Source organism: Opisthocomus hoazin, chromosome 3 (genome assembly GCF_030867145.1).
Source record: "Opisthocomus hoazin isolate bOpiHoa1 chromosome 3, bOpiHoa1.hap1, whole genome shotgun sequence".
In the NCBI taxonomy this organism is placed as follows: Eukaryota; Metazoa; Chordata; class Aves; order Opisthocomiformes; family Opisthocomidae; genus Opisthocomus; species Opisthocomus hoazin.
The window spans coordinates 28,101,380-28,127,810 of record NC_134416.1 but is presented as its reverse complement, the minus strand read 5'-3'; the positions used below and the strand labels follow the sequence as shown (position 1 = coordinate 28,127,810).

Genomic DNA, 26,431 nt, shown 5'->3' with positions numbered 1-26,431 from the left:
TGTCCATGTCACTTGTCACACCCCCGTGCAGAAGCTTTTGAATGTGCCCCACATCCAGTCTCAACAATGAGAGAGCACTGTTGCTTCATTTCTGTACTTTAGTAAACCCTTAGGGCAGCGTTTGGGTGGGTTTGAGGGGAGAAGCAGATGGCCAGGCCGTCGTGCTATAGGGTGGGAGGACACACGTGCTCAGTGCTCCACATCCTGCTCCCTTCCCTGGGTCCCTCTCCCACAGTGGGACACACCCAGCTTGGTGATGCGGCTCTCACCCATCCGTGCCCCTGTCTGAGCTGGGGTAAAAAATTCAGATGAAATTTGGAAACTTCAGTGGGTTTGTTATTACCACTGGAGAGCCCCACTGCCTAGCTACTCTTTTTTTTCCCCAGAAAGCTAGACACATTATTGCCCAATAATGTGAAATTTGGAAAATGAAACCCTGCTGTATTGCATGCAAGTTAAACTTTCTTTAAAAAAAACCCCTCGGGCCGTTTTCCAGAGCGCAGACTTTGGCATTGTAGCAGTGCGTGGTGCTACCGCTGAAATGGGGGGGGCTGTGCCCCCTCCCCACCCACTCCACGGCTCCCTAAAACACCCCGGCCACCTTCCCGCTCTGGTACCACCCATCAACGTTTGGCTTGTGAGAAAGATGGGGATAAATTTCCTAGCAGGGCCTGTTGCGATAGGACAAGGGGTAATGCTTTTAAAGAGGGCAGATTTAGACTCGGCATGAGGAAGACATATTTTGCAGTGAGGGTGGTGAAACACTGGAGCAGATTGCCCAGCGAGGTGGTCGATGCCCCATCCCTGGAAACATTCAAGGCCAGGTTGGACGAGGAAGCTGGTCTAGTTGAAGATGTCCCTGGTCACTGCAGTGTGGTTGGACTAGATGGCCTCTAAAGGTCCCTTCCAAGCGAAGGTATTCTGTGAAATCTTGGAAGGACCAGATTAGGTGTTGATCATTAGGCTAGACGTGGAAAACACTGCTCTGGATGGCTTGCTGGGTAGATGCTAAACATACAGAGGAGGGCAGGGGCTCCTTGTGCTTACGACTCTGGCCGTGTTCCTGGTGGGAGTCGTACCAGCAGACCTGCCATGGTTTGTCCAAGCTGACCAGCAGCCGTTCATACTAAAACATGTTAATAACTCCCTTCCGCACGCTATAAAACGCTTCCGTAGAGAGAGGTCGTGGAAAATGCGACCATCCTTATTTACTTCTGGGAGAGCCTGCCTAGAGCCACGGACATAAAACACGGACGTGGGATGAGGCACAAAGAACAGAAATATGGGGGGTTTAAAAAACACAAAAGATGAGGTAATCTGAGAATCCCTCTTCCACGAGGTGCTACTGGCGGGTTGAGAAGCGCCGTGCCCTGCTCCCCGGCTCTCCCAGCCCTGCCGCCTCAGCCCTTCCCGCCGCCCGGCTCCTCCCAAGATGGCGGCGGCCCCGCCCCGCGCGGGCGGTGTCCCGCAGCCCGTCCCCCGGCGGCGGGGTGTATGACCGCGGCCGCGCGGGGAGAGGGTCGGCGGGGCTGGCGGCGGCCGGGCGCTGGGCGGCAGCTGGAGCGGGGCGCGCCGGGCTGGGTGAGCTGCGCGGTGCCCTGGGTGCGGGCGTTCGGTTGCCGGGGCCGGTCGGGGAGGGAGAGGGGAAACTTTCCTGACGGAGCTCTTCTCCGCCGGGGCTCCGGCCGCCTTCCCGCGGCCATGTTGGGAGCCGGGGGCTGCCTGACGGGCAAGGAGCTCCCCCGGCGGGAGGCGGGGGCCCGCGGGGCTGTCCCGCCGCGGGGCCGGGGCGCTGCGGGCCGTCCGCCGGGAGAGAGGCGAGGGCCTGGGGAGGCAAGGGGCGGCGGCGGGCGCCGGCTCGTCCCGAGGGAGTTGCGGGGCCTCGGCAACCAGTTCGCCTTGGGGGGGGGAGGAAACCAGCGGCGGCCCCACGGCGTTGCATAAGTGACCGAAACTCCCCGACCCGTGACTGGCGCCGAGGCGCGGGCGGCGGGACGGGACGGGGCGGGACGGGACGGGACGGAGGGCCCCGCGGGACAGGCCCCCCCCCCTCTTCCGCCGCCGCGGCCCCCGCCCTCAGGCTTCGCCCTGCCCGCGGTCTTCGGCTCCTCGTCGCTCTCGGAACGCCTCGCCGGGAAAGTCTCGGCGCTGCGGTGAAAAATAGAAGCAGCGGAACCAGGAGGTGCCGGGTTTTTTCTTTTTTCCTGTGAAATTCTCCCGTTTTTGGAGAGGAACTTGGCTGCTCCGCTGAGGACTGATGCGGCGCGCAGAACCCGCGGTCCGGGGAAGCGTTTCGGGAGAAGGCAGCCGCGGGGTTTTCCTCTCGCCTCACGTGAAGCGCTCCGTAGGCGGGCACCTCCGTGTTCGTACGCGGCCACACCGCTCCTCACGGCGAGGGAGCCTGCCGCGCTTCGTCCCGTCCCCGCCGTGCCGAGGGGGTTCGGCCCGGGTCGGTGCCGATGTGACAGACGCTGCCTCCGAGGCCAGTGCCGCAGGCAGAGTGAGTCTGAACTCAAATGCAGTTTTGGAGGCGAGGTTGCCGATTCCTCTTTCTCTCCCGAAATAAAGAGGAGAACTTAAATGCTCAGCCCTCAAGTTGTAAGGCTTGTGTACTGAGTGGTTTTTAGGGGTGGCTGTTTGAAAGAAGGGGAGTCTTTAGAGATGGCGATGTAACCGGTGCTGGGATGCTGCAGGTGATTTGCCTCACATGTGCTGATCGACATGTGGGAAGGAATCGGTTCTTTAGCTTGGAAGGCAAGGTTTTCTTGCTTTTAACCTATGTAATCTACCGTTGACTAATCAAGTGACAAATAAGAATCCTTATGTAGTTAAACATCGTGTATATCAGATCGTTTATTGAATAACATTTTCCCAGGTGTATTAAGGCTGTGTGACTTCTGTTGAAAACAGCAGTGACAGCAAAGTGTTGTGTACCTGCGTCCCAGTTCCTTGCTTCTGAACGCGTGTTGGCCATGAGCCTTTCGGAGTGTCTGTGAGTTTTGTCCTGCGTGGAAACCCACACAGAGGAAGTCCCTTAAATGCGAAATGAAGACTGGCGAGTAGAAATTTGGAGCTGGGGAAGCTGGATCAGTTTCCTCTGTCATATCATCTAAAAAAAGCCCAAAGTAATGTCTTCTCACCTACAAGCAAGATTTCATTAGATGCAGTGATGAAATCATTGTTTAGCAAGAGCTGCATTCCGTTTCCCTTAAATTATGGGCTGAGGCGTAACTCTAGTAGTACACATGTCCCTGGATGAACAGAAGATCTGCCTGTAACATCCCAAAGCCCATTGTTTTGCAAAAATTATGATCGTTATAGTCAAACAACATTGTGACTTCTAGGCTTTGCCGTTGCAGTTAGTGGACGTGGGAAGGTTTCATCGCTCCCGAGTCAGCACAGCAGAGAGCGATGGAACTGCAGTTTCAGGTGAGGCATGATGTGATGGAGCTTGGCACCTCTCGTTCACCTTGCCAGGAGCCGAGTGAGGGCAATAAAGCTGCGGTGCTGTCTGCAGGCAAGGTACAAACGCTGGCTTTGTTACACTTGCAGCATTTTTGGTGAGTTGTCTTCACCAAAGAGGGCTAGAGGTGTTAAAGCTTAGGGTCAAAGCATGGCACGTGGATGAGGGAGAGTTGAGGTTTTTAATACTTGCAGATGTGATTCTGAAGTGTCTGTTAGGTACAATGTTAGAAGTGGTGGTCAGGCAAACAAACAGCATGCAAGCTTTTGCTCTTAAAGATCATTTGTTAGCAGGCGATGTCAAGTAAGGAAACCTCAGCATTAATGTTGGATAAGTTTCCGAGATGTTGGTAGGTAAGCAAGTTAGTTAACTTCTTGATTTTTGTATTAAGAAGTTAAACCTTGTTCTGTACTGCTTGAAGTTCGAAAGGTATGTTAGTGACTTACTCCAAGCTCTGTTAATAGTCAAGCTTACTTTTCCATTTACATTTTGTGATTTTTTTTTTTTTCAAGGATAGATGATGCTTGCATATGCATATTTTACTACTTTCAAGAATTAATTGAGTTATTTGATGGAAGTGTGATAACTGGGATTGTTCTGAAAGAGAATAAATAAGGTGCAAAAATAGGCATTTGAAATAGAACCGCGTATTTAAAACTTTCTCCCTGTGCAGCAAATGCAAAGTTGGCTGTTGTAGAACTTTTGTTTTCATGATTTAGCAGAGGACTTGTCTTTACAGTTGAGAGGAGTGAAAAGCTACTCTGTAGAAAGGTGTGGCTGAACATGTCTACCATACTAAAGATTGTTTTAACGTTATCATAAGCTGTAAGATGACAGCTGTGTTAGCAAGTATAGTCCTGCAAGTTCTGAGCCACGTGAGTAGTCCTGTTGAAATAAATGACTCTGCTCGCATGAGAAGTGGCTTGACTGAGAGTTGTAGAGTTGTAGACAAAGATTGTCCTTTTATGAAAATAAATATTGTTGTGCATAAATGTTATTGAACAAAAGAGTACTTCATGCTTTTCAGCCTGATACTTTAGTACTACATAGTCAAAAATGCACTCATAGGTTTACTTTGGTTTTCTAAAGTTACATAAATAGGTAAAAGTGCTACTGCCTTGGATGTAATGATGCTTTTTTTTCCTTTTTAACCTACTGGCGATGATAAATAACTTACAGATGTTAAAAGTTATCTGGAAGAGTGGCTTTGTTTTCTTTGCATTGTTATATTTTATGATAAAACAGCATTAAGCATATTGTGTATGTAATACAGAAAATGCAAAAATCCTGCTGTAAGTGTAAAAGAAGAGAAAACAGTTGAAAGTTAAGGATTTCAAATACAGGAATGTTTTCACTACACACATTCTTCCCCTGCCCCATTCCCGAATGTAATAAGACAATGTGCAAGCAGTTAGTTACTGTGTGGAGATGCAATCTCTTGAGAAGTTGTACTGATTCAGACAGATGCAGGGGGATTGCTGTATAGTGTTGCATCTGATCTTTCTGTCAGTAGCTTTAGCATTCACCAGATACCTCTTGTACATCAAACGTCATCTAGAGGTAACTGTTTCGCTTTGAAGTAATTGGTGTACTTGGTATGCCTTCTGCAAAAGGAAGAGTTACATCATGTTCTCTGATATTTGCATTTCTAAAGTGTACACATAATTTGTTAATGCAAATGAATATTAAACAGTGTACTGTACCCGCCACCGTTGGGGTTGTCAGCATCTTTCTCGGAACAGTGAGCTGTGCAGGTTAGCTTCAGTGCAAACCTTTGTGCAGTTTCAAAGTTTCCTCTAGATTGTGTCATCTTTGCTGCAGCGGTAAGAGCCTAAGAGCAAAGGAAAATGGCCTTTTGGATGAGAATCACGTGGACCACAAGCCCCTGTGGTATTCTGGATGCCGTTTATTGCACTCGGAGGACTGGGTTGTGCTGAGTGCTCTAACATCTCTACTCCAAGTGCTTTCTGTATCATTTTAAAATGCATCAAACGTGTCTGACAAGTAGTAAAAGGGAAAAAGGCCAGTGAGTGCATTTCCCAAGAAGGTCACCTGCAGTAAGCTGCTGTGATGACAGAGTTCTTTCAGGAAATGACTCTTTTTTTTTTTTTTTTTCTTTTCTTTTCCCTCCTTCTGCTTTAAACTTCTCCTGACTTAGCTGTCAATACTTGGCAATGTAAAACTTTGGAGACTGATTTTCAGTGTACTTCGGTTCTGAGAGCTGTTTGTGACAGTGATTTTTTTTTTTTTTTTCCTTCCCTTTCTGTTTCTCTCCCCTCTCTCCCTTCCCTCCTGATTCTGATCTAGTCTAGCAGCACGGAGGCAAGTGAACTGTGCTTTTAAAACATAGGTTATGGCTGAAAAGCTAGTTGCATTGAAGACTGACAAATTCTAATTACGGTGTCATTGTTAAAGCTTTCCTTTTGACTTTTGTCGATAGCTGTCAGATGTCGATTTTCTAGACCTTCACTGTCCACCCATATGTCACCGGTTAGCAGCATTCGGTATTAAAAAAAAAAAAAAGGCTTATGTCCCTTTCTCAAGAAAGAGCAATTCCACGTTTGGCTTTTGTATTTTAAATGTTGCTGGTTAAATAAATTTTAAATATTGCTGAGGGATGACAGTGACAGGTCCATGATTGCAGCACTTCAGTGTCGTCAGGCTTCCCGAAAATGGCAACACGTTGTTTGATTCCAAGCCCCAAGCTGTGTTGCGGCTGCCTGCGAGCCCCTGGTTTCTGCTGGGCGGGTGGTTTGCAGCCTGATGACAGTCCTGCTGTGCAAGTGGTTGCTGGGGCTTGAGCCATTTTTTTTGTACCAATTTGAGCGACTTCTTTCAGGAGGTTTATATGGTAGGAAGAAGATTCCCTGCAGCTTACCATACTTGCCCTTAGTCTGTTCTTCCAGTGAACCAGTGCTAGAAATTATTTGGCTTTTTTTTTAAGGAGTTAAGTATTTTAAGGAACTAAGTATGTCTGAATATTCTGGTTTGCCTACTATAATACTGAAAGTGTGCTGCAGCAGTGTTTTGCCTGACCCTGTTACATAGTGGCCAGCTGCCTGGCATCCTGAAAGTATTTCTGCGGTATAATATAGTATTAGGATTGTCCCCTGAAGTGGAGATTTCTTAACTTAGGTCAAGAGCAGTAGGAAGTTGAGGTGATTGCCCCTGGTCAGAGAAAGAGTTTGAGTGTTGTTACTTCGCTTGTGTCTTGCTTAGTTTTGTGGAAGCGGACTTTGGAATTACTGAGCGGATAAAAGAAACCTCTTTGTCGTGCAACTTCTTTTCCTATACGGGATACCTGAATTTAAAGGACATATGCATGTGAAAATAATGAATATTGATATAATAAAAAAAATAGTGATGATGCAATTATGCTGCTCTGCTTGTAAATTGTGGGAGTGTGTGGGAAAACTTGCTGCATTTTAAAACACGGCTGGCTAAAAGCAAAAGTCCTGTGTTGCAGTAATTTGTAGGAAGTTGATGGCTCTTGCCTAGCTTTGACTGCGTGGCAACTCTATAGCTTGGTCATGCTACAATCAATTACCTATAGTGTAGCCCTTGTTAGTAAAATTCAGTAACTAATCTCATAATGATAATAAAAGTAAACTAAAGAAAAATTCAAACAATTTTTTTTTACGCTGGCTGTTTTAATTACCTGTGCATAGTAAAGAGACATAAGCTAGTGAACAGTCAGGTGTGTCGTAGGTATGCATTCATGAAAAGGGGAAAACCAAAATTCTGTTAACTTGAGGAAGCTCGTTTGAACATGTCGGTGTACTGGTAGCTCTCAAGTGCTAAAGCATGCATGTGCTCTGAAATCTAGGAGGTGCTGTTTTTAGTGTATACTTATGTATAAGAGGTACACATTGGAAATCCTTCTGTAAATGTTCTCTACTTGTAAGTTAAAGATGCTGCAAGAAGTGTGCTGGCAGATACTGTTTATTTCAGTCACTGGAGACCAAATCCCGTTTTTCACGTTGACCGAGAGGTAGTCTAGCTAGCCATTAGCAAGTTGCCTCCATGTGTGCTCTAAATACAATAACCCATAACAACAAACAGCACAACCGGTCTGGTTTCGGAGAACTGCTTGCAAGGTGGATTTGGCAACTCTTCCTGTAGAACTGTATCTGGATCTGTTTTTTCTATACTGGTGATACTGTCCCCTGTGCAACAGAATTTAGATACATGCTGTCAAGCATAGTTATGTAAAAGGTATGTTGATGCTGTGGATTCTCTTCATTGTGCTGGCCTAGCAGAACTTAAAGCAGGATCTAGCTTGCTCTGAAATTGGTAAGATCCCTTTGACTGATATTTCATGTCCCTCACCCAGTGTCCACTGAAGTATGGTAGTATTTGCGGATGTCAAGTTGTTTTCTAGCCCAGATGGGTGCCCCGGTGCTGCCGCAGTGGGCTGCCATCGGTCAAGCCGTTCCTTCGCAGCAGCGTATGGGATGGGAAGGGCACACCTGGCGCCTGGCCCGGCAGCCTGGAAGGGAGGGGTAAGTCGCTGCTGCCAAACTGGAAAATAGCATTTGCTGGGAGAGACTCTTCAAACAGCTAAACAATTGGAGTAGGGAAACATTAAATTGTAAACAGAAAAATGTATTCCAGTGTTTGGTATCGCAGCCTGGTCGAGTGGTCCTTTAGGCACTGGGCCAGCATACAGGGCTTGTGTCTGCTGGAGCTTCTGGAGCTGGAGCAGGATCCCAGGCTCCTGTCCTCTGCCCTTGGCTCTTCTGGCACGTTTCTGAGGTGCTGGTCTGTTGTCTGCTGTTCTTCTGATGGCTTTTAGCTATTCATGGCTGTGCAGAACTTTGGAAGGAACTTCAACTCTTTTGGGCTCAAGATCTGCAGAAGCTGGTTTTGAAAGCCTATTCTGGCATATGTTCCCGGTATTTGATTAAGATGAAAGATGCAATTTGCTAGCAGCAGAGGCTAAGCTAACCACTGCTAGTACTCCTAAATACATGCACATGCAAAGTTGAAATGCTAGAGTGTTTTCCCATGATGGCAAAGACTAGATCTGAATATTGGGCTTTTTTCAGTTAATTGTTTATTGGTTAATTTAAAAGGGCATATGTGTTTTTATATATATAAAACTGTATATTTATAAACTATATATGTGTGGTGTGTATATATTATATATATATATGAACATACGAAACCTCAGCTGTTTTACTTACACCCATTTCAGTATGCTGACAGCTGCAAGTATTTGATATGCCCATAGCTGCCTGGATCTTGCATTCTGTGTTTTGACAGGTGAGTTTGATGTTAAATTGGAAACACTGCTCATGGAGGGTTAGGCCTGCCTATTCACCTCTGCAGCTTTTAGCATTGTGTGGCTGTGTTCTGTGGGGTTTTTTGACCTTTAAAAAATTCCTTTAATTCTAGCCGTTAGCTGTTTTCCACACGCATGTGCTGGCTACCTCCTCCTTTGCATCTTGAAAGACCTGAAGATTTTTCCCATGTGAATGGCAGCGGTTTGGTTGGCAGTACTGTGTTTCACAAGTGCTGTTCAGAGCCATGTAAGTCTGTATTGGTGCTTGGGGAGCACTCAGCTCGTTGGCAGACGGGTAAGGATACGGAGATGAACCGTGTTTAGAAAGTTGCTCCCTTTGTTGCTCCAACCCTTGACTACCAGGTGGGGGGGTGGAAAACTGTATTTCTTTCCAGCAGCAGCTCGCTCTCTCTCATGCTAGGAGACAACAACAGTATTGGCTACTGTGGTTTATTATAAATAGAAGCCTGACAGTGGTAATAAGCAGCTGATTTAATTAAAAAGCTGGATCTCTTACAAGAATGTTGCTTCTGGGCTTCTGCAGTGAGGTCCCTTCTCACCTAACAGGCATTCAGGGACTGTTTCCAATGAAGTTGAGGGAGGGTGTGTGTGTGGGGGGAAGTACAACCCTTCCACTTGGTGTAGCAGTGGATTGAGGCTCTCCTGCTCGTGTACTTCCCTGTTTGGGCTTCCATCTTTCGTATTTTCTGTTACTGCCACGCAGGAGAAGGTAGTGGGATTAGCTTTGGGACTCAACAGTTCAGATATCTGTGTCTCTTTAATGGGTGCCATATGTTACTTGCTCGGAGCAGGGGTGCTGGTGTTGCGGCACGTGGCATTGGGGCTAAGGTGGTTCCTCTTGCCCTTCGCGCAGGGCAGGCTGCAAGCTGGCCGAGCTCGTCTGGTTTCCTCAGGTCTCCTCTGTGATTATTTAGCATTACAACTCATTCGGGATGTGGGAGCTAGTCTTGCTGTTTACAAGCAGGTGAGATTGGTGTTCTCTTTCCGGCTGAGGCTTATTGTGTTAAACACCAAACCTCGTGAGAAGCTGATGTGCAGAACTTGGATGGTTTTGCGTACAGCAGCCTGGGCAGTATGCTAACTGTTCAGCAGAGTAGCTTGGATAGCAAAACAGCATTGTTCTGCTCTTGCTGTGCTAATACATATGCTGCTTGGCAGAACCAGTAGTCTTTTGCTAAAAATAGCTTCCTGTACCCAAACGAACTTCTGAGTGGGCTGGGGAATATAAGGTCGTACGTCTTGAAAGATCTACCTAGAACTGATCTCTATCCCCAAAATGGAATTGGCCTTTCTAGGCATTATCATCTCGCTTGGATAATGGCTGTTGCAAATTTGAAGAGTAATGTACTTGGTGTGCAGGTTTGATAATAAAGTGGGGTTTTTTTTTGTTGTTGTTCATTTAGAATCATTTATGTGCTGTGGGCAATTCTTATACAACTGGTCAATTAAAGGGAAACAGCAATTCGTCCTTGGAGGTTGGAAATTAAGAGTATACTAAAATTAACTGTAATGTACAGAATTACTAAACTGTAAGATTTTGGCAGTTAAAATAGGGATTTCTAAGTTATACCTTCCAGAAGAATTTTAGTGGGACTAGGGTTTTGGCAGTCATTTGCAGCAGTTTAAAAACAAAAACCAAACAGATCTGGCTGGGTGGTTATAGTAATTATAGGTTTATGATGACATCTGACTAGACAAATGCATGGATTTGCTTTCATGATGTGTTTGGACATGACTAAATGCTGGACCAAGAATGCTCTAAAGATTTCTAAAAATATTGGCAAGGCAGAGTGTTTGCAGGTCTCACAATATGGAGTAACGCGGTCAGTGTTAACGTATTTCCAGCATGGTTTCTGTGAGTCTGTGGCCGATGCCAGGACACTAGCCAACAGGTTGAGACAAAAGAAAGGTGAAGACTGCTGGTTTGCACTGGATATACCGGTAAGGGAGTGAGGTAGCTCATCTGTGTTTCCCCACGCTGCAGCCATTGCTTCACAGGCTTGTGCAATGCAGGAAGCCACGTCTTCACAGTGGGCAAGAAAAAATAAAAAATCACATTCCTGTATAAAACATTACACTGAGAATCGTAGAAATGAGACCTGGGAGAGATCCACAGTGTCATCTATTCCATTTCGCTGCCAGCGTAGTATTGATTGATGCTTACACAATGTTTTCTCTGTAGTGTTTGGATGGAAATGTCATAAGTATCTTTGCTTTCTTAGAGTAATCCAAAGCAGCCTTGGTATTGCCACCATCCTTTTTCAGTGTTTTACTTTCCTGCTTTCCTGACTTCATTAAATGCCAGTGATTAATAAGGTTGTGAAAAATGGTGCAAAGAGGCAACAGCACGCATTGCCTTAAGGAAAGAGTTTGTGGTTTGTGGGTTTTTTTTGTCTGTAAATCAAGTCAAAGTGTCCTGCTATGGGTACCTTTCTGAATGCTGCAGCCATTAACCAGCTTAGTCAAAAGAGATTCTGGATAAAGACTACGTTGAACAAGTTCAGCAGGATCTTATTGCCTCCTGTCTTGCTGTCATCTCTACCTTGATGTAGTCTCTTGGTCTTTCTTACTTCTTTGCAGTATAGTGATGTAACTTTTTGTCGTTTTTGATACCTGTATCTTTCAGGTTATCCTTTATGTCCTTACCAGCTGGTTACAGTAGCGATAGCAAAACAGTTTGTTAAATGCAACAGTTCCAGGAATACTTTTATGAAATGAATTATTATGGAACTGCTTGTTAGAAGGCTGTATTTCTCTTTGTGACAGTTGTTGTCGTATGTTTTAAATAGCATCCAGGACAGCTAGCTCCAGCGCAGTACAGACATTTAGTTGTTACTGTCGTATCAGCTTTTAGCAGTGATAAAGAACTTTAGAAAGCATTTGTTGTGCTCGTATCTCCTCTCAACATAATATTGTTATGGGGTGGAATGTCTTTTAATTTCACTTAGCTTTATGGTCAAATTGGTCTTTTTACTGTTTTATGAAAACAATTGGTGAATAATGGAAAGACATGATTAATATAAAAAAAACCCAGCAGCTAATTGTTATAGATGTATTTAAGTAGCTGTAAAATAAAGCATGAAACATTAATGAATTCATAAATGGGTTAATGAATACTTAAAAATTCATTTTCCTTGTTATTTTATTCTACATAGAAATAAAGTTTAATTAAATACATCTTTCTGGTATTTCTATATCATCTTTAATCCAGTTCTGGTTATTACCTTTGTGGTCCTTGACAGGTAGTGCTGACTTGCACATGAATGCTTGGATTCTGATGACAGCTAATCAGATCTAAGTGCATAGAAAGCTTAATTTTGCCAGCAAAGATGACGCAGTGAAACATCCAGGACAAATGATGGTATCATCCTTCTCTATATGTATTGAAGGAGGCTGCGTAGGAGGTGGAACTAGCGAGGCCCAAGTAAGATTTTAAATTTATGCTGATTTATCTTCTGACCTGTCTGCTGTGCATGTGTTTAGTTCAGCAGTTTTCCACGCTAAAACTATTTGCAAAGCATTAGACATTGGTAAGTTTCTTTAACCAGGTTTCACTTGACAAATTTATGCTGTGTTTTACTTGGCAGTGATGCAAAAACTCAAGTGTTGTTCTTAAGAGCAATACATCTAATATTAATAGAGATTAGACTACTGTATTGCAGTACTGAGATGCCTTCATACCTGAAAGTTTGTCCACAAAAACTAGTGATATTACCATTTCAGACAGAGCTTTAAATCAGAGCGATGTAGGAGAGTTCTGGGTAACTTAATTGTTTGTGTTTATTCAACTGTAAGTCAAATTAGCATGTCTTCCTTGTGTAGGCAATGTGCAAGAGGAAGGCTGAATGTTATACACTATATTATCACATCAGACTGAATTATTTGAAACCTATTACACAGTTATGTATCTTTTTTTTTTTTTAGTAAGAAATGACTGATTCTGTGTTTTGAAGGAGGGTGTGATATTTTTCCTCTGTACTTCCAAAAGATGAGTCATCTTACAAAACCAGTCATTTAATGCACTTTAGATATCTGGTCTGCAGATGGTCTTGTCTGTCTTAGGTTTACAACTTACTTATTTCTGTCTTGTAGAAGTTTTATTGATCTTCTGTACTTTCATTTATGTTTAACTTGTGTGATTAAGTATAATAAACCAAGATTCAGTTCTACTTGAAATCTCTATTTTATTCCTAGCCTTCATGTTGTGGAGTCAGACATGATAAAACCTTTAACTTCTGCCTTTTATTAAACAGAAACCTTTATTGTGAAACTTATGTGTTACCCTTAGGCAAGAAGGAAAATGGGTTGGTTTGAGTGTGTGCGGTGAAACGTAGCTACTGATGTTGTCTGTATGTGCAAATGCAGGTGTGAGAACGAGCTCTGTATGATGAATGGATAGTTATTTAGAAGTTTGAGTGGTAAAGTATAATGTGCTTTTATTTAGATCTACTATTTCTACCTGCTATTTCTTTATTCCTTTTGTATTTCTCCCTTTCTGAGTCTTTTCTCTCCTGTTCTCTACTTTTGTTTCACTGCAGCAATATCTAGATCTCATTTAATCCATTCTAATAGTGTGATCAGATACTATGTTTAGTAACTTTTTAAGATTGGATTAGTGTTACTGAGTCTTGCTTGGAAACATCCAGGAACTGCTGCTGCTTTGGGACTGGATGGGCCTCGGTGTGGTTAGTTTTGAGCTCTTGTACTTTTTCCAGCAGCTTAAATACACTTTTTTTTTTTTCTTTAAAGCTGTCATGTTAACTGTGAAAGTATGTAGTAATGGGTGAGCTGCCTGCATCCTGATAACCTTGGCTCTGAGAAATCTGGACTGCCTGGTTTGTATTAATGCAGTGTGTTAAACGTAAGCCTAATTGCTAGTTGTAAAGATGGTGATAGATGAATTGGCAATTATGGCAAGGCCAGTACCATTTTCCTTCCTCGAAGGAGTGTTGAAGAAAAATAATGCTAAAAATTGGATGCTTGTTAGAAGGGACTGTGTATTGGACAAGACTTGTTCTTGCCCAGGCCAGAAAGTAATGGAGCACTACTGGTTTTGCTGTATTGCTGAAGAAACTTGGGAATTGAGGTTGTGTGCCTGTCCTGCAGTCTAAAGGGAGTGCTGGTTATGATGACAGCACGCGCTGAGCTGGGGTGAGGAAATATTTTTGTGCTGAGCTGTATCCAGTCTGCATCACTACGCCATAATAGCTTTTTTTCATTTCATTTCTCCCTTCTAGCGTCTTTATGTTATTTGTGGTTCTGCTCTGTGGCAGCTGCTACAGCAGCAATGTAGTAGAAGGCGGCGTTTCTGGCAGTGTTGAATTAGGTGTAGCTGCGTCAGTCAGGGTTGCTTTTTCTTTTTTTAGTTGGCTCCTTATGTCTGTCTTCAACTACAGGTATTCTTCTGTGCAGTTTCATCTGGCCTCTATCAAGAGCAGAGCTAGCATATAAAATAAACATTCTCCTATTTTAAATAAGACCTGTAGAAGCATTGGGTCCTGAGAGATTGTCGGTTTGGTCACCAGGATACAGTGGCAGAAAGAAACAATTGCGTGGGAAGTGACTTGTCAGTGCACAGCAACCCTAACAGAATTATTTGCATTCTACAGTAGTCTGGAATGTTAATAACTGTAGTAAATACATGATTTCCTCAACATGGGTTGTGTTTTAGGTAAGTGGGTAGCTTGTTAGCTCTTCAAAGCTTTCAGTAACGTCTGTGTATGCTCACTGTTAAGATGACTGTTCTCACCAGCAGGACAGAAGTGTAGAACTGGAGTGAAATAGGGGGGCGAGAAGATCTTGATATCTTAATAACAGATTTGTTATTTCTGTAGAAGCTTCTTGTGAGTAAAAGTAGAAATTGCTTAGTGTCAAAGAGAGTTCTGCGTATGGTAGAGGAGTTGGGACTTCCTGTATCATGAAATATTTTGTCACCTTTAAATATCATAATACACTACTACGGAGACGAAGCCTTTGGCCAGTATCGCCATTGTGAAGTGGGCTTACTGAGAGCATGTGTATGAGGAGGAGGACAAACTGAAGGTATGGAAGCATTTTAGGAATTGAGATTTATTTATTCGGAGAGGCTGCTAAACCATGCTCATGGTGCAGCTCTCTGTAGCTAGTTTTTTTTACAGGGTGATCTATTTTTGCAAAGTTTTGACTAGCAGCTAGTACTACACTGCAGTCTGGACACAGAAAATGAATCTGATATGATGGATTCATGGTCCTTACAGACAAATTGAGTCCTTGCATAAGGGCCTGGGGACCTTTAGGAGTTTGTATGCAAAAAGTGTGAAACTGGAGTCAAGCATGATAGAAATCTGAACAGCTAGGTTTGAAGTTTTTTGACTTCATGGCATCCATAAACCGGGACTATGTATAAGATACTCCCACTTTCCCTTTAAGTGAAGCTGTCAAGCCTGTCATTTTGAAGCCTGTGGTTCTGACTTACTCCTCACTTGCTTTGGGAAGATGTGGGGCATGTTTTCAGCAGTTTACCATCACTTGAACTGCTTTGTTTGATCAGGTCTTGACATCCTGCATCTTGAGAATGGTGATCCAGTATCTACTTCTTACAGTGGCCAACAGTAAAAACTTCAGAAGAAAGTTTTAGCTGGCAAAGAGGAGGCTACTGCCACCCAGTTCCAGGGTATGATCTGTTACCTTTTACAATATAGCTGAATATATCTGAATAAACTTTAAGAAAAGACAGGTTTAATTTTAAAAGACTGGTAATTGGTAGCCTGGCATAGCTTTTTGGACTGTGACATCGTGGAGTTAAAATTTCCTATGTGTGTCCAGACAACCTTTTAATTTAACACCTCCTTGGTCTGTTTGCTCATGAGAAGAAGAGATGCACCCCTTCTAACTTTAGGTCTTGTGACTTAGGGATGGCTTCTCTTTTGTGTTCTTGGTCTATTTTTTACATGTTCTGTTATTATTTGTAATCATGATATTTTTTAAGGTAGTTTATCCGTTTCTGAATTTCCTTCCATTATGAGAATAGGCTAGTGAAGGTGAATCGGCATTAGCATGCATAGGATTTCAGATGAATTTTTAATTTTTAGTTCCCTAAAAACTTATGAGAAAAATGTCAGAGTGCTTGTATTAAAAAAGTCTGATCTATTTGTGTGGGAAAATGCAATTCGTGCCCTGGAAAGGTAGGATAATCCATCAACAGTCTGTGGCTTTTACTACCTTAAATGAGGCTGGTAAGTGGGAATTTGTTGAACGTTATAGACAGAAGTTTCAAATCTAGAAGAGATGTGATTATCTTGTCTGTCTTAATAGTCCTTAACTTGTCCAAGATTCTTGCTTTAAGTCCAGTAAGTGATTATTTTCACAACAAGCTGAAAGTAGTCTTCAGCACAAGTTCTGGAGTCATGTGTCTTGGTTTCAAGCCATGATGATTATTAAACAGCCTGGTTAGAGTTGTTTTCTCTTAGGTTGTCCTAGAGAACAATTAATTAAAACCTTTAGCCTTTTCTCCCAGTGACTTGTATTTTGAAAGCGTTCATGTTGACCTTGAACCACATTTGCTGTTTATTGGCAGGGAGGGCAGAGAGCACGGAGTTGGAGTTGTGGAGCAGTGAGTGCTTCCTACAGGTTGCTGTAACTTCACACCAAGAGCTTGCTTCACTGAAATTCAGTGGTAGGATTGTGGGGTTCTGGGATGGATTTCCCCTTTGTGGACTAGCGAAAGCATTTAATTTGCTGTAATTTGCAGATAATTTGTCTAAAAGTGTAAGTTTAGAAGTAGTGCATATTGATTTGTACCTGCAGAAAAGTGTAGTCTTCTGGCCTGTCCCCTTTGCACTCTGCTGACTGATTTCCTTCCTCGCTTCACAGGGAACATGGGATTACTAAATAACTTTGAACTGACTTTGTGCCTGACTCCTTGCTTTCTAAGTCCAAAGCAGCTTTTTGTTCAGCTTTGGCACTTGCAAAGGCTGGTTATTGCTGGTTATGTTGTTAAATGGGAATGGTTATTTAGGCTTTGGCAGTCAGGCATGTGAATTTGGCTTTTGAGCCAAAAATGAAATTAACCTCGAGGGAGGGAATTCTGCCCCTCTGCTCCACTCTGGTGAGAGCCAACCGGGAGTCCTGCATCCAGCTCTGGAGCCCTCAGCACAGGAGAGACATGGAGCTGTTGGAGCAGGTCCAGAGGAGGCCACAAAAATGATCAGAGGGATGGGACACCTCTCCTGTGAGGGAAGGCTGAGAGAGTTGGAGCTGTTCGGCCTGGAGAAGAGGAGGCTCCAAGGGAGACCTTAGAGCAGCTGCCCAGTAACTGAAGGGGCCTACAAGAAAGCTGGAGAGGGACTTTTTACAAGGGTGCGTCATGATAGGACAGCTTCAAGCTGAAAGAGGGTGGATGTAGATTAGACGTAAGAAAGAAATTCTTTACTATGGGGGTGGTGAGATGCTGGAGCAGGTTTCCCAGAGAAGTTGTGGATGTCCCCCTCAAGGCCAGGTTGGATGGGGCTTTGAGCGACCTGGTCTAGTGGAACCCCATGGCAGGGGGTTGGAACTAGATGATCTGTAAGGTCCCTTCCAACCCAAACCATTCTATGAGTCTGAGCCTTGTTTCAGCCCCATTTTATCTCGGTTATATACCGATGCTATACTGGTGGCAGGCAGCGTAGATCTGAAAGAAAAGGTAGGTGAATGTAGAGGACTCTCCAAACTGGGATCATGTTGGGAAGCACAAGTAACAGGGATCGGAGTGTTTGCTACTGTGCTGTTCTTCAGGCCTGTTCAGAGCAGTGGTTTCTACCAAAGGGTGTCACGAGCATCAGCCCCTGCGGTAGCTGGAAGGGAAGGCACAGGAGAACTGTGTTCTGCATGCGGAGAGACAGGTCTGTCCTTAGTTCTCACCTCTGCTGGCTGTCTCGTGCTCGGTCAAGCACACGGTTCAGGTTCATGATTGTACTCGGGAGGAGCTTGGGGGTGCAGATCTGGATCAGACTGGTGGGAGTTTGCTTTGCCTGACTTCTGCCCAGGAGGCTCTAGGGTAAAAGACAGGCTAAAGAGTGGTTTGCTGAGGTATGAATCGTTAGAGTAACTTCCTAATTTCAGTTCCTCGTTGGATGCCTTAGGAATCTTAACCTTATATGAGAAAATCTTACTTGCTACTTGGGGAAGGATGAGGAGTGGTTTTAATCTGTGATTGGAACGTGTGTACTCTGTAGTTTGTCAGCGATTCCTGAAATATGAAGCCTTCCTGCCTAAACTTTCGGCTGGTGCAGGTCACTGAGTCTTCCTCAAGAGTGGCTGCAAGCTGTGTGACTTGTCCTCTGTGCTGGTCTGCCTGTGTACGTCGCCTGATCGTGATGGATGCAGATGTGTTTTGAGTGGGCAAGGAGGGAAGGGATGTGGGGCCCCTGCAGAAGGAAGGCGGCTGCAGGCAGGTGATGGGCCACCAGCCGTGACTCGCTCCCTGCTCCTGGCTGAAGAGTTTGCTGTGAAAGCAGGTTGTGGGGGGTGCAAGTTGTGGCCTGTATAAAATGTTTCTAGTAGGTAGAGTCGTGGTTTTGGCCCATGATTTAAAGTTGACGTACTGAAAAAAAAACCCCCAGTACTGAGCTTGGGTATGGTGGTTTCCTATGTGAACATCAACTATGTAATTTTTGTTTGTCCTGTTAACACTAACATGGGTCTCCAAGCCCTCCAAGCAGTTAAGCTGATGTTTCTGTCAGTATTAGCATTTGGAATGACGGATGATACTTTCTTTTGCCATCCAGAGAGTAGGTGCAGGAGGATATACAGAGAAACACAAGCATTAAACCAGGATGCAGTAACCTTACTACAGGGGAAGCCTCCAAGTCTGTTGCCAGCCGCTCTCAAGAGCAGTGCTGTGGGTGCTGTCTGTGTGATAAAGATAGCTGTCAGCTGGATGGAACATTTTTACTTTCTGAAAAAAAAAAAAAAAACACCAAAAACTAATCGGTTGCTAAAAATTCTTAGGTGTTAATAGTTATTTAAATGTAGCCCAAGTTGGTTTCTCTGAGCCAGCAGGTTCTGTTAGTTATTTTAAGAAGTGCGGGGTCGGTACCTTCCTTGGGGAAGGCTGCTGTTGAATCAGCCTTGTTCTAACAAAAAATTTTTTTTTTCTAATTTTAGGATACTTGTGAAAGATGGTGGATCGCTTGGCAAACAGCGAGGCAAATACTAGAAGAATAAGTATAGTGGAAAACTGCTTTGGAGCAGCTGGTCAACCTTTGACTATTCCTGGCCGTGTTCTGATTGGAGAGGGAGTGCTAACGAAGCTGTGTAGGAAGAAGCCCAAAGCGAGGCAGTTCTTCTTGTTCAATGACATTCTCGTTTACGGTAACATTGTCATCCAGAAGAAGAAATACAATAAACAGCACATAATCCCACTGGAAAACGTCACTATTGATTCCATACAGGATGAGGGAGACTTGCGGAACGGGTGGCTTATCAAGACACCAACAAAGTCTTTTGCGGTTTACGCTGCCACCGCTACAGAGAAGTCCGAGTGGATGAACCACATAAATAAGTGCGTTTCCGATTTGCTTTCCAAAAGCGGGAAGACTCCTAGCAATGAACATGCAGCTGTCTGGGTACCGGACTCGGAAGCCACTGTGTGCATGCGCTGTCAGAAAGCAAAATTTACGCCTGTCAACCGTCGTCATCACTGTCGCAAGTGCGGCTTTGTGGTGTGCGGGCCTTGCTCTGAAAAGAGGTTTCTTCTCCCGAGCCAGTCTTCCAAGCCCGTGCGAATTTGCGACTTCTGCTATGATCTTCTTTCTACTGGGGAGATGACTGCTTGTCAGTCCACTAGATCGGACTCCTACAGCCAGTCACCTAAATCGTCTTTAAATGATGTATCTGATGATGATGATGATGAGGACAGTAGTGATTAAGGACCAAACGTTTTTCCATGTGTTGCAATTTTTGTTTCAAACCATATGGAGCTGCTTTTGGGGAAATCTGTAGTGAGGTTCCTCAGAAAAATCCTGTTCTAGCCATAAAATATGCCTGAATATTTTCAATCGCGATGTGCCTCAATCTATGAATTCTCTAGACAATAGTTTTTTCACTCCTCTGCAGGGATAGACTGTTGCAAATGTTATCAGAATATTTTCCAACTTCTTATACTTGAGTTGTGTCTGGGTTAGACTTTTGTGGAAGTTTGGAGAGTAAAACATACTTTCTTAATTTAACAACCCATACTTCCTAATTTTTCATGTTGATAGGTTGCTATGTGGGGTTTTTTTGGATATGGGGAGGAAAACTGTAAGCATGCATGAAACAGTGGTGTTTAGGTTAATCCCTTAGACCATCTTCTTAACCATGGTATATAGCAAGTTGAAATGTGACGTAACTTACAAACTTAAATGTCACGATGGAAATTGTCTTGTTTTGCTGTTATTTATGACTTCCTATGCCAAGCAGTGCCTTGTACCAATTGTGCTGATTCAGGAAGAAACAAACCTATTCTTGTGGTCTGTATTTGCCTGATGCTGGTATCTGAGAGATTGTTGGTGCTATTGAAAATAACTGCTGTGTTCAAAGTGGAGCTTTGACAAGGTCGTAACTGCACCCCGCGGTGGGTGGCAGAGACCCAAATCACACGTTCTCACCTGTGCAGGCAGACCCAAGGACTTGGCAGGTTCCTGCAGGTCTCGGTGGGGTTGTCCTTCCAGGTGTTGCATTGAGGGTCAGGATCTTGAGATGAGAAGCTTAGGGTGGCTCTTCACAGGGATTTATACATTTTCTTTTCAGTTTCAAATTTGGCAACTGCATACTGAAATTTTAGTTGGGTAGTACAGCATTTGGATGTGATACAGCCTGTATATTTTTGGATGTAATTCCCAAAAATGACACTAAATTGTTTATTAGAACATTGGTGAGAGGGTTGTTTTTGAAGCCTGCAACTGTCCTTATAAAATTTGCTTTTCTTTTTACACAGCTGACCTCAGGATAAGTGTGAGATGCAAGTTATTTCGTTCTGAATGTATACAAAGGACCAAGAAAGATCTATTTAAGAACTATAATGAAATTGTCAGTGCAGAAAATGTCTCTACCATAGTATTCATTTTTATTTTTAAAAAGTTCTTGAGTACAGAAAAGTCGTGTTCCTGTATAAATGTAAAAGTTAGACTTGCAAAGACATGCTAAACCCCCAAATGCAATGTTTCTATATTTTTATAATGGTAGCGTCAATTTTGAAGCAGAAAACCCTCTTTGAAATAGTTGTATGAATATAGTAGCAACTGACTTTATACAATAAAATGTTAAACTTTTTTGTATCTCTTTAGGTGACAATTTCTGCACTGTTTGCCTTGGTTGGCAATAATTGGTTTAAATATTTATTGAATAAACAATCAATGCTGCATATTGCACTAGTCTCTGTATGCTGTAAGTGTCACTCATAAATTTTTTTATAAAAATTAGCAGAGCACTTCAAAGCTGTAGCCCTCCCTGAGATTTCTGGTAGCTAAAGATGCACTTATCGTCTTTAGGGAGGCATTCTACATTAATAGTCTGCAATAAATTGCTTCAGGTGAAAATTGCGTTAATATTTTTAGCTTGGGCAATTTCTAAAAATAAGGGTTTTTTTAAAAGCAGTGAAGAGTGTTTGATCTACTTTGAAATAAACATAAAAAGGGGAAAATGCGTTCTGGTGGAGACTAGGGACCAGGAAGATTCTGTAAAATTGCCAGATAAGCAATAAGCAATTGTATATACTCAAAGACTAGCTCAAATAAGTAGTTATATATACTTGTTTCTTGAAAGATGAGGGAATGGTGACCTGCAGCAGGGGAAAATGGGCTATTCTGAGAAGGCACTTTCAGTTAATAGTGCTTACTTTTTTGTACCTCTCTTACTCTGTATTTCAGGAATGGAGACTTGTCAGCTTCAGTTTTTCTACAGAATCAAAGTACAAACCTCCCTTGTACATACCTTCCTATGAATTAACAATAATTTTCTTCCTGATGTAGTTGTTTCCTCTTTCTCAAGCTGTCAAACATTAACTTGTCTTGTTAAAGACTCCCATCTCCTTGTGTACTTTTACCTGCGTTTCTATATGTTGTTCTTATTTTTAGCACTTTTTAGGGGGTGGGAAGAGGGTTGCCAAGAGTTAGAACACTTCCTATTTTTTGCAGAATGTTCTTCTACGTACTTCAGATATCTTTTTATCTGTGAATGAAACCTGCACTGTGCCGCATTGATCCCTGAAGCTGTAACCAAACCAATGCATGCGTGTGGGATTTTTTATCTAAAATTGATGTATATGGTCCAGGCTTTTTGAGAAAGCATTAAAAAAAAAAATTTTATGGTAATACTCCTATCCCTCAGTGGTATTTGTTTAAAACTCTACAAAATGGACTTAATATCGACTTCTCTTGTACTTTGATATTCCTGAAAAGGCTCATTTCTTACTTTGTAATCTTGTTCTGTCAAATTATTTTATTTACAAATATATGGTGTAGCTTCAAGCCTATGTGTTTAATTTTCTTTAACTGTGGGCCTTTGCTGGTGACAGAAGATAGGGTGGTTGTTTTGTATCTTGACAGTGAATAAACTTGCTGCTAAAATACTTGTCAGGAGGGATTAATAAACTGGGAGTAAATAAGCATACAGGATGAGATTTAAGACTGAATTCGGAATAAGTGTAGTTATGGATTTAGAGGCAACTTAAGCCTTTGGGCCCTGTCGAACCACCACTGGGGATAGAACTTCTTGTGGCATCAAACTGGAGAGTAACTTAGTACTTTTGCTGGAGCTTCTGCACTCTTAAGATCTTAAAATAGCGATTAAATACTGGCAGTCGCTGTATATTTTATGTACTCTTTTGTTTGTGGTAGACTTAACCCGCTGTTTTTTATAAGCTTTCTAAATCCAATGGATGGAAAGCAGCAACAGTGGCTCCGCAGTCAGTTTCTGCTCTGTAGAAGATGCTGTATTGAAGAAATAAGTACTCGTTCACATTTTACACACTCTTTACTGGTACTTCATAGTTTATTTGCTGGAAACATTAAAGGAAAGGGACAAGTCTCTTCTGAAGGTTTTAATTGAAGCCTACTAATTTTAGCCTCTGCACCTAAACTGCCGTTGTTATCTTAAGATAATTTAGACTCTTCCTTTCAGGTTTGATGCTGCTGAGCTTCCTGTAACTAATGAATAATCTGTGAGGGTCAAGCGCTGTTACTCAGTTTGAAGTAAAGTTTAGCAAAATAGGCAAGTGTGTTAATGAGTCTTGAGTTTGCAGCGGGGTTTTTATGGTCTCTAACAGGCAGATTATGAAAATGACATGCAGAAACCTTGTATTTACTTGGGGCTTTCCCCCTGGGGGATATGCTTTAGCTAGTCTCTTAATGCAAATGAAACTGTGGTTATTGTAGTTGCTGGTTAATGTGTAAGTAGAGGCAGATTATGATATGTATTACTGTGAGTTTTGTATTTTCCTGCAGTTTCACTGAACTGATAGAAGAGTACAGCAGATACAGCTGGAGAAGAGTCAAAGTACTGGTTTCCACCACCCCCCGTAGCAAATTATTGTAGTAAATATTAGAAAGTCTCTTGGCTGTTTACTGCCTTTCATTTGATGAAATCTGAGCTACTTGTTTGTGCCTGCAGCCGGTCTCTTGCCAGCGCTGGCTCCCGTGACTCAGCGGGCAGCCGCCGCTCTCGCCGCGAAGAATCTCTGCTCTGTTCTCCTGCCGTGATCGAGTTTGGAGCTGCTGGGGAGTTCAGCACAGCGGCGATGGGTCTGCTCTACGGTGACAGACAGCTCTGCTGTACCACAAGTATCTGAAAATACTGCGAAGCTCAAGCAGGAATAAAAAATCTGAACATCAGTCTTCAGAGTAGAGAGTCATAGCTTTCTAAATTACTTTCTAATTATCTGTGAAATACTGCCTGTGCCCAAGGTAAAAATCAAAGCACTTCAACTGTGCTTGTTTGTTAGTTTTTTATCATAAATGTGTCCAATGCAAATTGATTGAATTCACAGTGAAATAATATGCTAAGGAGCAGGAGGCATTTCGGGGTCACTTAGACTAAACGACAGATGTACTGCCTCAGTGGAATAATCTTTGCATTGGGATGAAGTTTTAGATTTATAAAACTTGCAGTTACTTGTAGCTAGTATTTTAAGCAACTCTGTCTCAGCTTAATTTCTGCAAGCATAAAAAGCTACCAAATAACAGCAGCAGCAAAACCTAAGGTGATGCAAAGAGACCCGATTCCACCCTCACTGTTCTGCGTCATTCTCAGTTACGCAGAGTGTAACTGGATTAAATGGTAAGAGCATACCTAAAAGAAACCACCTTTAAAAATCCTTTTACACAAAATGCTGCCCCCAGCCTGTGTAATGTTCAGGCAGAATGCAAGAGCTCATTTTATTCAGATGTTTTGAGGCATAACGATAATGAGTCCAAGGGTTTAAATCTTTCAGCAGTCAGATCTTCAAGAGCATCTGTTGACCTTTCTTAGGTAGTCTTTTCTGCTGATGAAAATAGATGTGGTCAGCTCTCTTACAGGTGCGAGTGGCTTGCTAGCAATTGGTTTTAGCTTCTGGCTAGACTCACTGTTTAGATTTTTCTCTCCAGAAGGTGTTTCCTGTATGAAAATTTCATCGTAATCTGCGTTGTATTAAGAGTTAGGGCTTTGCTGGTTGCTTTTTATTGAGCCTGGTGCTGCTGTTGAGCACTTCTGACCTGTGAGCTTGTACTGGTTTGCATAACGTCAGCCGTGTCTGAGACAGCCATCCATCAGCGAAGGAAGGGGACCTGCTTGGTTGCCTGAAACAGCAGTTGGTTCCTTTTGGTACCTGTTTGCCCCAGTCCAGGTCTGCGCTGTCTCTTCAGAATGACAGCTCCCAAATGAGCTGGAACGCCTGATCCTGTATATAAAAATGTATACGTAGAGAAGTTTCCTTCCTTCCCACCTGTCTTGCTTCATACTTGCCTTATCAGGGTACTACCCTGGAAGATAAGATGAATAACCAAGGGCTGAGCGTGCCTCTCCTGTCTGATGGGGGTGATGTGAAAGTTACTGCAGTGTTACGATGGGCTGTGGGACATGGACGTGTGTGCCGGGAATAAGGTAGACAACTGAGATAATTGCAACACTGAGAAAACGAATGCACTAGTAAATGAACATTGGAAGGAAAGACCTGGCCTTTCAGTCTATGATGAGCATGCAAAGTGCTGTGGAGCTTTCTGCCAGGTGTAGTACGAAAGGCAACTGGCTTAAATGAGAATGAGCCTGTAGTCTTCTCTGAGGCTTTTCTTCTGAAGCTAAAGTTACCATTTAAAAGACGAAGAAGAAGAAAAAAAAAAAAGACAGCATGTAATAGGTCTGTAATAGTATTACTCACTGTGTGCATCTGACCTGACCTTCATTGTATAGAACTTGGCATTTTGAGCAGAGGAGTCTTAAAGGTTGGAAAGCCAAGCTTGGCTTTTAAGCAAGAGGGTTGTGTAATGTTTTTATTGCACTGAAACAGTAGTGTATGAGAGGAGGAACGCATGAAAAAGCCCATTTTGAATACAATTCTCTTTCGGCTTCTAGTGATGGATGTAGCTCCTCTCATACGAGATCTCTGGAAGCAGAGGAGGGTTACCCTCTCTTGGGGTACTTGCTTCCTGGTCTTCGTAGGGCACGTAATGAGAAGGGTGTGTTACCTCCCTTAATGGAAGCTAAATGTGGTAAGTCCAAGAAAAACTCTTCTTTTTGTGAATAAACCCATTTTACTTGTTGCAGGAAGTATTTAACACAATTCACTGGGACCTGTTTAGCTGCTCGGCTGTACCTCTGCAAACCTGACCTGAGCAGGCTGGTAGCTCGGAGCCGGAGGGGGGGCACGAGGAGGACCACCCGGGGGCACAGACGGGTGTGGGTGAAGCTTGCCGTTGGTTAGCAGAGCGAGTAGCAAGGCTGCAATGTGCTCGCAGCGGCAAGCGCCAGCATGTCCTGTGCGTGTCACCTGGCTTTGATCGGGTAGGTGGGGCTCGGCAGTGAATACCTGGCGCGGAGGCCGCTGCCTGAGAAGCTTTATCTGCAGTTTCTGTCTCGGATCCAGCGCTCTTTGGCGGTAGCTGTGTTAAGAGGCCGTTTTGGTTGTGTCAGAAGAGCGTCAGAGGTGCATGTCGTTCTCCTCACGCTTGTGCAAGCGCCAGTGCCTGGCACACAGGTGACTGGTGCCCGAGGCCAGCTTCTGTCCCTGATGCTGTTCGTTGCAGCATGCAGTGGCAACCGAAGCAGGGTGCAAAGGGAGCCTGTTGGTCCACAGAACATATATAACACGTTGCCTGCAGTGGCAAGGGACCGGTAGTGCCACACAAGGTCCCTTCTGCTCCTCTGTCCTGTGGGCTGTCAGACCAGCGATGCGAGGCCAGGACTGGCCTGACTCCTTGGCTGTAGAAAAGTCTGCGAGCTGTTCTCTCGGTCTCACTGTACTTGTGTAAACTGGGAGAGGAAGGAAGCCTGCCATGTGGAGTCACAGGGTGGCTGAGGCTGGCGGGATCTCAGGAAGTCCTCTGGTCCAACCCCCTGCTCAAGCAGGGCCACCTAGAGCTGGTTGCCCAGGACCATGTCCAGGCGCCTTTTGAATATTTCTAAGGATGGAGACTCTACAACATCCCTGGACAACCTGTGCCCGTGCTTGGTCGCTTTCACAGTGAAGA

The 26,431-nt window shown here is 43.7% G+C and overlaps 1 protein-coding gene across 2 annotated transcripts; it reads left to right on the top strand.

Moving 5' to 3' along the window:
- The first annotated feature begins 1,485 nt into the window (after positions 1-1,485).
- On the top strand, positions 1,486-21,929 carry PLEKHF2 (pleckstrin homology and FYVE domain containing 2). 2 transcript variants are annotated; one of them, XM_075415829.1, is made up of 2 exons: positions 1,486-1,581; positions 18,894-21,929. In XM_075415829.1, the coding sequence occupies exon 2, from the start codon at positions 18,908-18,910 to the stop codon at positions 19,655-19,657; it is 750 nt and encodes a 249-aa protein (XP_075271944.1). In that variant the 5' UTR covers positions 1,486-1,581; positions 18,894-18,907; the 3' UTR covers positions 19,658-21,929. The 2 variants fall into 2 exon arrangements, with proteins under 2 accessions (XP_075271944.1, XP_075271945.1); XM_075415830.1 differs by lacking the exon at positions 1,486-1,581 and adding an exon at positions 2,101-2,182.
- Positions 21,930-26,431: the final 4,502 nt, after the last annotated feature.